This window comes from Oncorhynchus gorbuscha, linkage group LG17, assembly GCF_021184085.1.
Source record: "Oncorhynchus gorbuscha isolate QuinsamMale2020 ecotype Even-year linkage group LG17, OgorEven_v1.0, whole genome shotgun sequence".
Taxonomy (NCBI): domain Eukaryota; kingdom Metazoa; phylum Chordata; class Actinopteri; order Salmoniformes; family Salmonidae; genus Oncorhynchus; species Oncorhynchus gorbuscha.
The window spans coordinates 2,408,725-2,422,733 of record NC_060189.1 but is presented as its reverse complement, the minus strand read 5'-3'; the positions used below and the strand labels follow the sequence as shown (position 1 = coordinate 2,422,733).

Sequence of the window (14,009 nt, the reverse complement as noted above, 5' to 3'; positions counted from 1 at the left end):
CCAATGGAAGAGAACCATGCCACAAGAAGTTCAATGTTTCAATGTTTCATCAGGTACAGGGGCTTTAGACTCTTATAGACATGAGCTTCAGACTCTTATAAACTCTTATATACGGGAGCTTCAGACTCTTATGATCTCTTATATACGGGAGCTTTGGACTCTTATAGACAGGAGCTTCAGACTCTTATAACCTCTTATAGACATGAGCTTCAGACTCTTATAAACTCTTATAGATAGGAGATATAGACTCGTATAAACTCATATATACGGGAGCTTCAGACTCTTATAAACTCTTATATACTGGAGCTTCAGACTGTTACAAACTCTTATAGATAGGAGATTCAGACTCTTATAAACTCTTATGTACGGGAGCTTCAGACTCTTATAATCTCTTATAGACATGAGCTTCAGACTGTTATAAAGTCTTATAGACATGAGCTTCAGACTCTTATAATCTCTTATAGACATGAGCTTCAGACTCTTATAATCTCTTATAGACATGAGCTTCAGACTCTTATAATCTCTTATAGACATGAGCTTCAGACTCTTATAATCTCTTATAGACATGAGCTTCAGACTCTTATAATCTCTTATAGACATGAGCTTCAGACTCTTATAATCTCTTATATACAGGAGCTTCAGACTCTTATAAACTCTTATAGACATGAGCTTCAGACTCTTATAATCTCTTATATACTGGAGCTTCAGACTCTTATAAACTCTTATAGACATGAGATTCAGACTCTTATAATCTCTTATATACAGGAGCTTCAGACTCTTATAATCTCTTATATACAGGAGCTTCACTTTTAATATTCAATGATATGGATCTGAAAACAAGTTATCGTAATGCCTCAATCCAACAATACAGATAATAATATTTATCCATTTCATGACACATATGCGTGACAGTAACAGAGGACATCGTATTTTTGATGTTTATAAATGTCATCAGAAAACGGACAACACTGTGGGAGGCCAACGCCTGAAGTCCTGTATCAGTCCCACCATGTCTCCCTTGTGTTAGAGGTCGTGTTCTGACCTGGTTAAGCCAAAGGTTGATAAAGGATTTGTCCCAAGCGGAGGTTGAACACAAGAAGACCTCGGTGACCCCCCCAGTACAACCTCCGACCTCCGGGGAGGGGGTAAGGTGAGAGGGGGGCCAGGGCGGTCAGGTCAAGGGGAAGGTGTTGAAACCAGTCTTAATGTGCAGGGGGATGCCCTCGGACTCTCGGAACTCGGCTGCGATGTCATCGAAGGTGCGTCCCTTGGTCTCAGGTAGGCGTCTCCAAGTGAAGCTGAAGGCTGCCAGAGCCATGGTCATAAAGAGGAGGTACACATAAGCACCACACAGTTTCTACAGAGAGAGAGAGAGAGACACACACACACACACACACACACACACACACACACACACACACACACACACACACACACACACACACACACACACACACACACACACACACACACACACACACACACACACACACACACACACACACACACACACACACACACACACACACGAGCAGAGAGTTAATGGAGTCAATCACCACCTTCCGGAGACACCTGAAACCCCACCTCTTTAAGGAATACCTAGGATAGGATAAGTAATCCCTCTCACCCCCCCTTTAAGATTTAGATGCACTATTGTAAAGTGACTGTTCCACTGGATGTCATAAGGTGAATGCACCAATTTGTAAGTCGCTCTGGATAAGAGCGTCTGCTAAATGACTTAAATGTAAATTAACACAACTGGAAATTGCAGTATATTTCATTGATCATTTTAGAAGATAGTCCTATCTATGATATCAAACAAGCCATAATGTCATGTACTATTGGTGCCGTAATGTCATGTACTATTGGTGCCGTAATGTCATGTACTATTGGTGCCATAATGTCATGTACTATTGGTGTCATAATGTCATGTACTATTGGTGCCGTAATGTCATGTACTATTGGTGCCGTAATGTCATGTACTATTGGTGCCATAATGTCATGTACTATTGGTGTCATAATGTCATGTACTATTGGTGCCATAATGTCATGTACTATTGGTGCCGTAATGTCATGTACTATTGGTGCCATAATGTTCAGTCCCATTGGTGCCATAATGTTAAGTCCCATTGGTGTCATAATGTCATGTACTATTGGTGCCATAATGTCATGTACTATTGGTGCCATAATGTTCAGTCCCATTGGTGTCATAATGTCATGTACTATTGGTGCCATAATGTTAAGTCCCATTGGTGCCATAATGTTCAGTCCCATTGGTGTCATAATGTCATGTACTATTGGTGCCATAATGTCATGTACTATTGGTGCCATAATGTCATGTACTATTGGTGCCGTAATGTCATGTACTATTGGTGCCATAATGTTAAGTCCCATTGGTGTCATAATGTCATGTACTATTGGTGCCATAATGTCATGTACTATTGGTGCCGTAATGTCATGTACTATTGGTGCCATAATGTTAAGTCCCATTGGTGTCATAATGTCATGTACTATTGGTGCCATAATGTCATGTACTATTGGTGTCATAATGTCATGTACTATTGGTGTCATAATGTCATGTACTATTGGTGTCATAATGTTCAGTCCCATTAGTGCCATAATGTTCAGTCCCATTAGTGCCATAATCTTAAGTCCCATTAGTGCCATAATGTTAAGTCCCATTGGTGCCATAATGTCATGTACTATTGGTGTCATAATGTCATGTACTATTGGTGTCATAATGTCATGTGGTGGTCCTTCTGTAGCTCAGTTGGTAGAGCATGGCGCTTGTAACTCCAGGGTAGTGGGTTCGATCCCCAGGACCACCCATACGTAGAATGTATGCACACATGACTGTAAGTCGCTTTGGATAAAAGCGTCTGCTAAATGGCATATATTATTATATTATATTATGTACTATTGGTGTCATAATGTTAAGTCCCATTGGTGCCATAATGTTAAGTCCCATTGGTGTCATAATGTTAAGTCCCATTGGTGTCATAATGTTAATCCCATTGGTGTTGTATTACAGCTATCCTATGACACAGGCTATGTTAAACTTACCAGTAGTGGAGGGAAGAGCAGGGCCAGCATGAACTTCCCTCCCCAGTTGAGCATGCTGGTGAAGGCCATGGCGATTGGTCTGGCTGGCTGGTCAAACAGCTCTGCAGCGATGAACCAGGAAATAGGACCAGGTCCCACCTCATAGGCTGAGATCAGGAAGAACACCACCAACACCTGCAGGCTACGCAGCTCTGGGACAAGGAACTACAGGGCAGATCAATCAGTCAATCAATCTTATATTAGTCAGGGAGGATGGGTGAGCGTAATCCTCGACAATCTAGCACTCCAAAGGTTGCCTGTTCAAGTGACAACGGGACAAGTGGAGCATTTTAGCTAACCCTTATTCTAAACTTAAGCCAATTCTCTTAACCTTTGTCGTTAGTTCCCCTAACTGACAATATAAATGCTTCTTGTAATTCTTCTTTGTTGTTACTGCCTAACAAGCAACCTGGTCTCAGATTAAAGATGTGCAATACTATTCACGGGTTGCATGTCTCATCACAATATTGTTTTGAACGTGCGTTTTTGGACTGATGCCAGACTGAGCATTCTACTCAATGCATCATCAATGAGCGCTGATGAAAATGTTATCCAACATCCATTGCAATGGCTTGGAAGTATAATGACATTTTAAAAAAGGAGGCAAATAATTAGTAGGAAACCTTTTGTCATCATTTGGATGTCACAAGATTGACTTTACATATAGTATAACGTTAGCTAGCAAGCTAAGATTGAGGGGAGGTCACCAGATTGACTTTACATGTAGTATAACATTAGCTAGCAAGCTAAGATTGAGGGGAGGTCATCAGATTGACTTTACATATAGTATAATGTTAGCTAGCAAGCTAAGATTGAGGGGAGGTCACCAGATTGACTTTACATGTAGTATAACGTTAGCTAGCAAGCTAAGATTGAGGGGAGGTCAACGGTAAAGTTGTTTCCTACAAAATATTTTGTACAAAAAAAATATTGTATTTCCAGGCACTATAGTTGTTATTTAGACTCAACAGTAGTTATCCTCCGTCCAGAATGACTGTGCTCATCACCCCCTTTAAGGCACCACTATGGCTGCGCTGACAGAGGGCGGCTTGAGAACGTTAAAAACAATGGCTTGACGCGACCGAGTGACGGAGGTGCAACCTATATTACATCCTCCAAGACGTATAATAAATTACATCCTCCAAGACGTATAATAAATTACATCCTCCAAGACGTATAATAAATTACATCCTCCAAGATGTATAATAAATTACATCCTCCAAGACGTATAATAAATTACATCCTCCAAGACGTATAATAAATTACATCCTCCAAGACGTATGGTAAATTACATCCTCCAAGACGTATAATAAATAAATTACATCCTCCAAGACGTATAATAAATAAATTACATCCTCCAAGACGTATAATAAATAAATTACATCCTCCAAGACGTATAATAAATTACATCCTCCAAGACGTATGGTAAATTACATCCTCCAAGACGTATAATAAATAAATTACATCCTCCAAGACGTATAATAAATAAATGACATCCTCCAAGACGTATAATAAATAAATTACATCCTCCAAGACGTATAATAAATTACATCCTCCAAGACGTATGGTAAATTACATCCTCCAAGACGTATAATAAATAAATTACATCCTCCAAGACATATAATAAATGACATCCTCCAAGACGTATAATATATTACGTCCTCCAAGACGTATAATAAATGACATCCTCCAAGACGTATAATAAATTACATCCTCCAAGACGTATAATAAATTACATCCTCCAAGACGTATAATAAATTACATCCTCCAAGACGTATAATAAATTACATCCTCCAAGACGTATAATAAATGACATCCTCCAAGACGTATAATAAATTACATCCTCCAAGACGTATAATAAATTACATCCTCCAAGACGTATAATAAATGACATCCTCCAAGATGTATAATAAATTACATCCTCCAAGACGTATAATAAATTACATCCTCCAAGACGTATAATAAATTACATCCTCCAAGACGTATAATAAATTACATCCTCCAAGACGTATGGTAAATTACATCCTCCAAGACGTATAATAAATAAATTACATCCTCCAAGACGTATAATAAATAAATTACATCCTCCAAGACGTATAATAAATTACATCCTCCAAGACGTATGGTAAATTACATCCTCCAAGACGTATAATAAATAAATTACATCCTCCAAGACGTATAATAAATAAATGACATCCTCCAAGACGTATAATAAATAAATGACATCCTCCAAGACGTATAATAAATTACATCCTCCAAGACGTATGGTAAATTACATCCTCCAAGACGTATAATAAATAAATTACATCCTCCAAGACATATAATAAATGACATCCTCCAAGACGTATAATAAATTACATCCTCCAAGACGTATAATAAATTACATCCTCCAAGACGTATGGTAAATTACATCCTCCAAGACGTATAATAAATAAATTACATCCTCCAAGATGTATAATAAATAAATTACATCCTGTATAATAAATAAAAATTACGTATGGTAAATCCTCCAAGACGTATAATAAATAATAAATAAATTACATCCTCCAAGACGTATAATAAATTACATCCTCCAAGACGTACATCCTGGTATAATAAATAAATTACATCCTCCAAGACGTATAATAAATAAATTACATCCTCCAAGACATATAATAAATAAATTACATCCTCCAAGACGTATAATAAATAAATTAAATAAATTACATCCTCCAAGACATATAATAAATGACATCCTCCAAGACGTATAATAAATTACATCCTCGTATAATAAATGACATCCTCCAAGACGTATAATAAATTACATCCTCCAAGACGTATAATAAATTACATCCTCCAAGACGTATAATAAATTACATCCTCCAAGACGTATAATAAATGACATCATCCAATTCGTATGGTAAATGACATCCTCCAAGACGTATAATAAATGACATCCTCCAAGACGTATGGTAAATGACATCCTCCAAGACGTATAATAAATGACATCCTCCAATTCGTATGGTAAATCACATCATCCAATTCGTATGATAAATTACACCCTCCAATTTGTACGATAAAATGATATCCTCCGACTGTAACGTTCGTCGTCGGTGGAAGAAGGTGAGGACCAACGCGCGGCGTGGTAAGTGTTCATATTTACCATGCTGTGTTAATGGACACTGAAACAAAACAATAAACAACCAACGAACAGTCCTGTAAGGTGCAACACAACACTAAACAGAAAACAAACACCCACAACCAAAATGGGGAAAACAGGCTACCTAAGTATGATTCTCAATCAGAGACAACTAACGACACCTGCCTCTGATTGAGAACCATACCAGGCCAAACACAAACACAACATAGAAAATGGAACATAGACCACCCACCCAACTCACGCCCTGACCATACTAAAACAAAGACCTAAATAAAAGAACTAAGGTCAGAACGTGACACCGATCACCCAAGACGTATGATATTGTACAACCAGGTAAAACGTACAGTATGATACTATACCTCCTCTAATTCATATGTTATTGTATGACAGCTGTTCCATTCATAATGTAACTTAACGTAACGTAACATATCATATATGGAATGTCGTAAATGGAATGTCATAGATTTACATACAGAATAATACGAATTGTCCTTAGACCATGTTGAATAACAGCATCATAGTGTATTACACCTACAGGTAGACAGAGAGTCAGTCACCAACAAGGTACGCTGAGATAGACAATACTCACATGGTAAATACTCAGATGGACAACACTCAGGTGGACAATTGTATAATATAATTGATTCATCATTTAGGTTTAGTGTCGGTGTAGTTATAGTTACCAGGACTGAGTCTATGACGGTCATGGAGAGGTTGCACACAGCTAGACACAGGAAGCCAGTCAGCAGTAGTTTCCTACGCCCCGCCCTCTCCATCAGGAAGAACTGAAGAGGAAAAACAGACACAAAATCACAGGTGAGTCTCCATACTTCATACCAGGTGAGATTACAGGTGAGTCTCCATACCTCATACCAGGTGAGATTACAGGTGAGTCTCCATACCTCATACCAAGTGAGATTACAGGTGAGTCTCCATACCTCATACCAAGTGATATTACAGGTGAGTCTCCATACTTCATACCAGGTGAGATTACAGGTGAGTCTCCATATCTCATACCAGGTGAGAGTACAGGTGAGTCTCCATACCTCATAACAGGTGAGATTACAGGTGAGTCTCCATACCTCATACCAGGTGAGAGTACAGGTGAGTCTCCATACCTCATAACAGGTGAGATTACAGGTGAGTCTCCACACCTCATACCAGGTGAGAGTACAGGTGAGTCTCCATACCTCATAACAGGTGAGATTACAGGTGAGTCTCCATACCTCATACCAGGTGAGATTATAGGTGAGTCTCCATACCTCATACCAAGTGAGATTACAGGTGAGTCTCCATACTTCCTAACAGGTGAGATTATAGGTGAGTCTCCATACCTCATACCAGGTGAGAGTACAGGTGAGTCTCCATACCTCATACCAGGTGAGAGTACAGGTGAGTCTCCATACCTCATAACAGGTTAGATTACAAGTGAGTCTCCATACTTCCTAACAGGTGAGATTACAAGTGAGTCTCCATACTTCCTAACAGGTGAGATTACAGGTGAGATTACTGTAGTGTACTCTACTCACCGCCACCAGAGTGAAGGCCACGTTCACAGCCCCCACCCCCAGCGTCAGATACTTGGCTTCGTCAAAGTTAGCCTTGTCAAACATCTTGGTGGAATAATTGATGATCTGGAAAATGAGAAGTGGGGTATATGTTCAACCTCAGTGTCTTGCCTGTCTTTCCTTTAGCCTCAGGTTCCCTACTGAGCTGCAGAATAGCCTGAAGAACCATACTGACACAATGCCGCAGAATCAATTCTGGAAAGAGGGGAGGGTTTAGCAAATAACTGCGAGTCTGCTAGTCTGGTAGTCTGCTGCTAGTCTGCTATTCTGGTAGTCTGCTACTAGTCTGCGGTCGTCTGCTGCTAGTCTGCTATTCTGGTAGTCTGCTGCTAGTCTGCTATTCTGGTAGTCTGCTACTAGTCTGCGGTCGTCTGCTGCTAGTCTGCTATTCTGGTAGTCTGCTGCTAGTCTGCTATTCTGGTAGTCTGCTACTAGTCTGCGGTCGTCTGCTGCTAGTCTGCTGCTAGTCTGGTAGTCTGCTGCTAGTCTGCTAGTCTGGTAGTCTGCTACTAGTCTGCGGTCGTCTGCTACTAGTCTGCTGCTAGTCTGGTAGTCTGCTGCTAGTCTGCTAGTCTGGTAGTCTGCTACTAGTCTGCGGTCGTCTGCTACTAGTCTGCGGTCGTCTGCTGCTAGTCTGCTAGTCTGGTAGTCTGCTAGTCTGCGGTCGTCTGCTGCTAGTCTGCTATTCTGGTAGTCTGCTGCTAGTCTGCTATTCTGGTAGTCTGCTACTAGTCTGCGGTCGTCTGCTGCTAGTCTGCTGCTAGTCTGGTAGTCTGCTGCTAGTCTGCTATTCTGGTAGTCTGCTACTAGTCTGCGGTCGTCTGCTGCTAGTCTGCTGCTAGTCTGGTAGTCAGCTGCTAGTCTGCTATTCTGGTAGTCTGCTACTAGTCTGCGGTCGTCTGCTGCTAGTCTGCTGCTAGTCTGGTAGTCTGCTGCTAGTCTGCTAGTCTGGTAGTCTGCTGCTAGTCTGCTAGTCTGGTAGTCTGCTAGTCTGCGGTCGTCTGCTGCTAGTCTGCTGCTAGTCTGCTGCCAGTCTGGTAACATGCTACTAGTATGGTAGCCTGGTGCTTCGCTACTAGTCTGCAGGTAGTCTGCTAGTCTGGTAGTTTGTTAGTCCAGTAGTTTGCTTGTCTGCTAGTTTAGTAGTCTGCTAGTCTAGTAGTCAGCTAGTCTGCTAGTCTAGTAGTCTATTGCTAGTCTGGTAGTCTGCTGCTAGTCTGGTAGTCTGGTAGTCTGCTGGTAGTCTGTTACTAGTCTGCTAGTAGTCTGGTATAATTATTTTTGTCTGCTAATCTGCTGTTAGTCTGGTAGTCTGGTAGTCTGCTAGTCCAGTAGACTGGTAGTCTGTTGGTCTGCTGCTAGTCTGCTGCTAGTCGGCTAGTCTGCTGCTAGTCTGCTAGTCTGCTGCTAGTCTGGTAGTCTGCTGCTAGTCTGGTAGTCTGCTGCTAGTCTGCTAGTCTGCTGCTAGTCTGCTGCTAGTCTGCTAGTCTGCTGCTAGTCTGCTAGTCTGCTGCTAGTCTGCTAGTCTGCTGCTAGTCTGGTAGTCTGCTGCTAGTCTGCTAGTCTGCTAGTCTGGTAGTCTGCTGCTAGTCTGCTAATCTGGTAGTCTAGTAGCCTGCTAGTCTATTAGTCTGCTAGTCTGTTAGACCATAGAGAACACATTACTCACGACAGAATGTTCAGGTCTCAATAAATACCCCATAGAGAACACATTACTCACTACAGAATGTTCAGGTCTCAATAAATACCCCAATAGAGAACACATTACTCACTACAGAATGTTCAGGTCTCAATAAATACCCCATAGAGAACACATTACTCACTACAGTATGTTCAGGTATCAATAAATACCCCATAGAGAACACATTACTCACTATAGAATGTTCAGGTCTCAATAAATACCCCATAGAGAACACATTACTCACTACAGAATGTTCAGGTCTCAATAAATACCCCAATAGAGAACACATTACTCACTACAGAATGTTCAGGTCTCAATAAATACCCCATAGAGAACACATTACTCACTACATAATGTTCAGGTCTCAATAAATACCCCATAGAGAACACATTACTCACTACATAATGTTCAGGTCTCAATAAATACCCCATAGAGAACACATTACTCACTACAGAATGTTCAGGTCTCAATAAATACCCCAATAGAGAACACATTACTCACTACAGAATGTTCAGGTCTCAATAAATACCCCATAGAGAACACATTACTCACTACAGTATGTTCAGGTATCAATAAATACCCCATAGAGAACACATTACTCACTACAGAATGTTCAGGTCTCAATAAATACCCCATAGAGAACACATTACTCACTACAGAATGTTCAGGTCTCAATAAATACCCCAATAGAGAACACATTACTCACTACAGAATGTTCAGGTCTCAATAAATACCCCATAGAGAACACATTACTCACTACATAATGTTCAGGTCTCAATAAATACCCCATAGAGAACACATTACTCACTACATAATGTTCAGGTCTCAATAAATACCCCATAGAGAACACATTACTCACTACAGAATGTTCAGGTCTCAATAAATACCCCATAGAGAACACATTACTCACTACAGAATGTTCAGGTCTCAATAAATACCCCATAGAGAACACATTACTCACTACAGAATGTTCAGGTCTCAATAAATACCCCATAGAGAACACATTACTCACTACAGAATGTTCAGGTCTCAATAAATACCCCATAGAGAACACATTACTCACTACAGAATGTTCAGGTCTCAATAAATACCCCATAGAGAACACATTACTCACTACAGAATGTTCAGGTCTCAATAAATACCCCATAGAGAACACATTACTCACTACAGAATGTTCAGGTCAATAAATAAAGAACACCTCACTACAGAATGTTCAGGTCTCAATTACTCACTACAGAATGTTCAGGTCTCAATAAATACCCCATAGAGAACACATTACTCACTACAGAATGTTCAGGTCTCAATAAATACCCCATAGAGAACACATTACTCACTACAGAATGTTCAGGTCTCAATAAATACCCCATAGAGAACACATTACTCACTACTGAATGTTCAGGTATCAATAAATACCCCATAGAGAACACATTACTCACTACAGAATGTTCAGGTATCAATAAATACCCCATAGAGAACACATTACTCACTACAGAATGTTCAGGTATCAATAAATACCCCATAGAGAACACATTACTCACTACAGAATGTTCAGGTATCAATAAATACCCCATAGAGAACACATTACTCACTACAGAATGTTCAGGTATCAATAAATACCCCATAGAGAACACATTACTCACTACAGAATGTTCAGGTATCAATAAATACCCCATAGAGAACACATTACTCACTACAGAATGTTCAGGTCTCAATAAATACCCCATAGAGAACACATTACTCACTACAGAATGTTCAGGTATCAATAAATACCCCATAGAGAACACATTACTCACTACAGAATGTTCAGGTATCAATAAATACCCCATAGAGAACACATTACTCACTACAGAATGTTCAGGTCTCAATAAATACCCCATAGAGAACACATTACTCACTACATAATGTTCAGGTATCAATAAATACCCCATAGAGAACACATTACTCACTACAGTATGTTCAGGTATCAATAAATACCCCATAGAGAACACATTACTCACTACAGAATGTTCAGGTCTCAATAAATACCCCATAGAGAACACATTACTCACTACAGAATGTTCAGGTCTCAATAAATACCCCATAGAGAACACATTACTCACTACATAATGTTCAGGTATCAATAAATACCCCATAGAGAACACATTACTCATAAATACAGAATGTTCAGGTATCAATAAATACCCCATAGAGAACACATTACTCACTACAGAATGTTCAGGTCTCAATAAATACCCCATAGAGAACACATTACTCACTACAGAATGTTCAGGTCTCAATAAATACCCCATAGAGAACACATTACTCACTACAGAATGTTCAGGTCTCAATAAATACCCCATAGAGAACACATTACTCACTACAGAATGTTCAGGTCTCAATAAATACCCCATAGAGAACACATTACTCACTACAGAATGTTCAGGTACCCCATAGAGAACACAATAAATGTTCAGGTATCAATAAATACCCCATAGAGAACACATTACTCACTACAGAATGTTCAGAATGTTCACTACAGAATGTTCAGGTATCAATAAATACCCCATAGAGAACACATTACTCACTACAGAATGTTCAGGTCTCAATAAATACCCCATAGAGAACACATTACTCACTACAGAATGTTCAGGTCTCAATAAATACCCCATAGAGAACACATTACTCACTACAGAATGTTCAGGTCTCAATAAATACCCCATAGAGAACACATTACTCACTACAGAATGTTCAGGTCTCAATAAATACCCCATAGAGAACACATTACTCACTACAGAATGTTCAGGTCTCAATAAATACCCCATAGAGAACACATTACTCACTACATAATGTTCAGGTCTCAATAAATACCCCATAGAGAACACATTACTCACTACAGAATGTTCAGGTCTCAATAAATACCCCATAGAGAACACATTACTCACTACAGAATGTTCAGGTCTCAATAAATACCCCATAGAGAACACATTACTCACTACATAATGTTCAGGTCTCAATAAATACCCCATAGAGAACACATTACTCACTACAGAATGTTCAGGTATCAATAAATACCCCATAGAGAACACATTACTCACTACAGAATGTTCAGGTCTCTTTTGAAAATGAGACAGAACTGGAAAATGCACCAATTTGTAAGTCGCTCTGGATAAGAGCGTCTGCTAAATGACTTAAATGTAAATGTAAAAATGCATTTTCAATAAAACGACTGAAATATTTGATCTAAAACAACAAACCGCGTTAAAGCCTGAGAGCTGGGAGCCCAGGTTAACGATGAGGACGATGATGATTGGCTGTCGGTAGGAGCGTTTGGTGAAGAACTCCTTGACGGTGAGGGCTGATTGGGTGTGAGCCGCCTCCTGCTTCATCTCCTCCAGCTCCGTGAACACCTCGTCTGACGGGCCTCTCAGACGCCACAGGGCTGGGGTAAACAACAACAAAACAACAACAATATGGATCTACTGCTGACCTGATTGAATCCCGGCATAAGACTATTGTGTACTACCCACCCACCTCTGCCTGGGTCTCCAAGGCCCTTGTTATTTTTTAATAATATATATATTTTTAAAGATTATATTTGTTTGTACAATAGACAATAGACATTAACAATAGACAACTTAACAAGTCACAGACATTGATCCAGTAAACCAGACACGACATTGTCTGGGACTTAATGCCAAACCTTCAGCATGAAGAAACAAGATGAATAAACACAAACACCTGGTTCTCATCCAGTAGATATTTCTAGTGCGTGTAAAACCATTGGGTGTTGATTTGATACAATTTTAATGTGTAATATGTGTAATGTGATAGGGTGTAATGTGATAGGGTGTAATGTGATAGGGTGTAATGTGATAGGGTGTAATATGTGTAATGTGATAGGGTGTAATGTGATAGGGTGTAATGTGATAGGGTGTAATGTGATAGGGTGTAATGTGTGTAATGTGATAGTGTGTAATGTGATAGGGTGTAATGTGATAGTGTGTAATGTGATAGGGTGTAATGTGTGTAATGTGATAGGGTGTAATGTGTGTAATGTGATAGGGTGTAATGTGTGTAATGTGATAGGGTGTAATGTGTGTAATGTGATAGTGTGTAATGTGATAGGGTGTAATGTGTGTAATGTGATAGGGTGTAATGTGTGTAATGTGATAGGGTGTAATGTGTGTAATGTGATAGGGTGTAATGTGTGTAATGTGATAGTGTGTAATGTGATAGGGTGTAATGTGATAGGGTGTAATGTGTGTAATGTGATAGGGTGTAATGTGATAGGGTGTAATGTGTGTAATGTGATAGGGTGTAATGTGATAGTGTGTAATGTGTGTAATGTGATAGGGTGTAATGTGATAGTGTGTAATGTGATAGGGTGTAATGTGTGTAATGTGATAGGGTGTAATGTGATAGTGTGTAATGTGATAGGGTGTAATGTGATAGGGTGTAATGTGATAGGGTGTAATGTGATAGGGTGTAATGTGTGTAATGTGATAGGGTGTAATGTGATAGGGTGTAATGTGTGTAATGT

The 14,009-nt window shown here is 39.7% G+C and overlaps 1 protein-coding gene across 1 annotated transcript in view; it reads right to left on the bottom strand.

Moving 5' to 3' along the window:
- Nucleotides 1–1,171: 1,171 nt before the first annotated feature.
- Nucleotides 1,172–14,009, bottom strand: part of LOC124002272 (solute carrier family 2, facilitated glucose transporter member 1) — a 37,682-nt gene continuing 24,844 nt past the window's right edge. Inside the window, exons 6-10 of the mRNA XM_046309647.1 lie at nt 12,724–12,908; nt 7,771–7,875; nt 6,925–7,026; nt 3,064–3,267; nt 1,172–1,357 (exon numbers count right to left, since the gene is read on the bottom strand). Of these exons, the coding sequence (XP_046165603.1) occupies nt 1,172–1,357; nt 3,064–3,267; nt 6,925–7,026; nt 7,771–7,875; nt 12,724–12,908 (782 nt within the window). The remainder of the gene's footprint in view (nt 1,358–3,063; nt 3,268–6,924; nt 7,027–7,770; nt 7,876–12,723; nt 12,909–14,009) is intronic.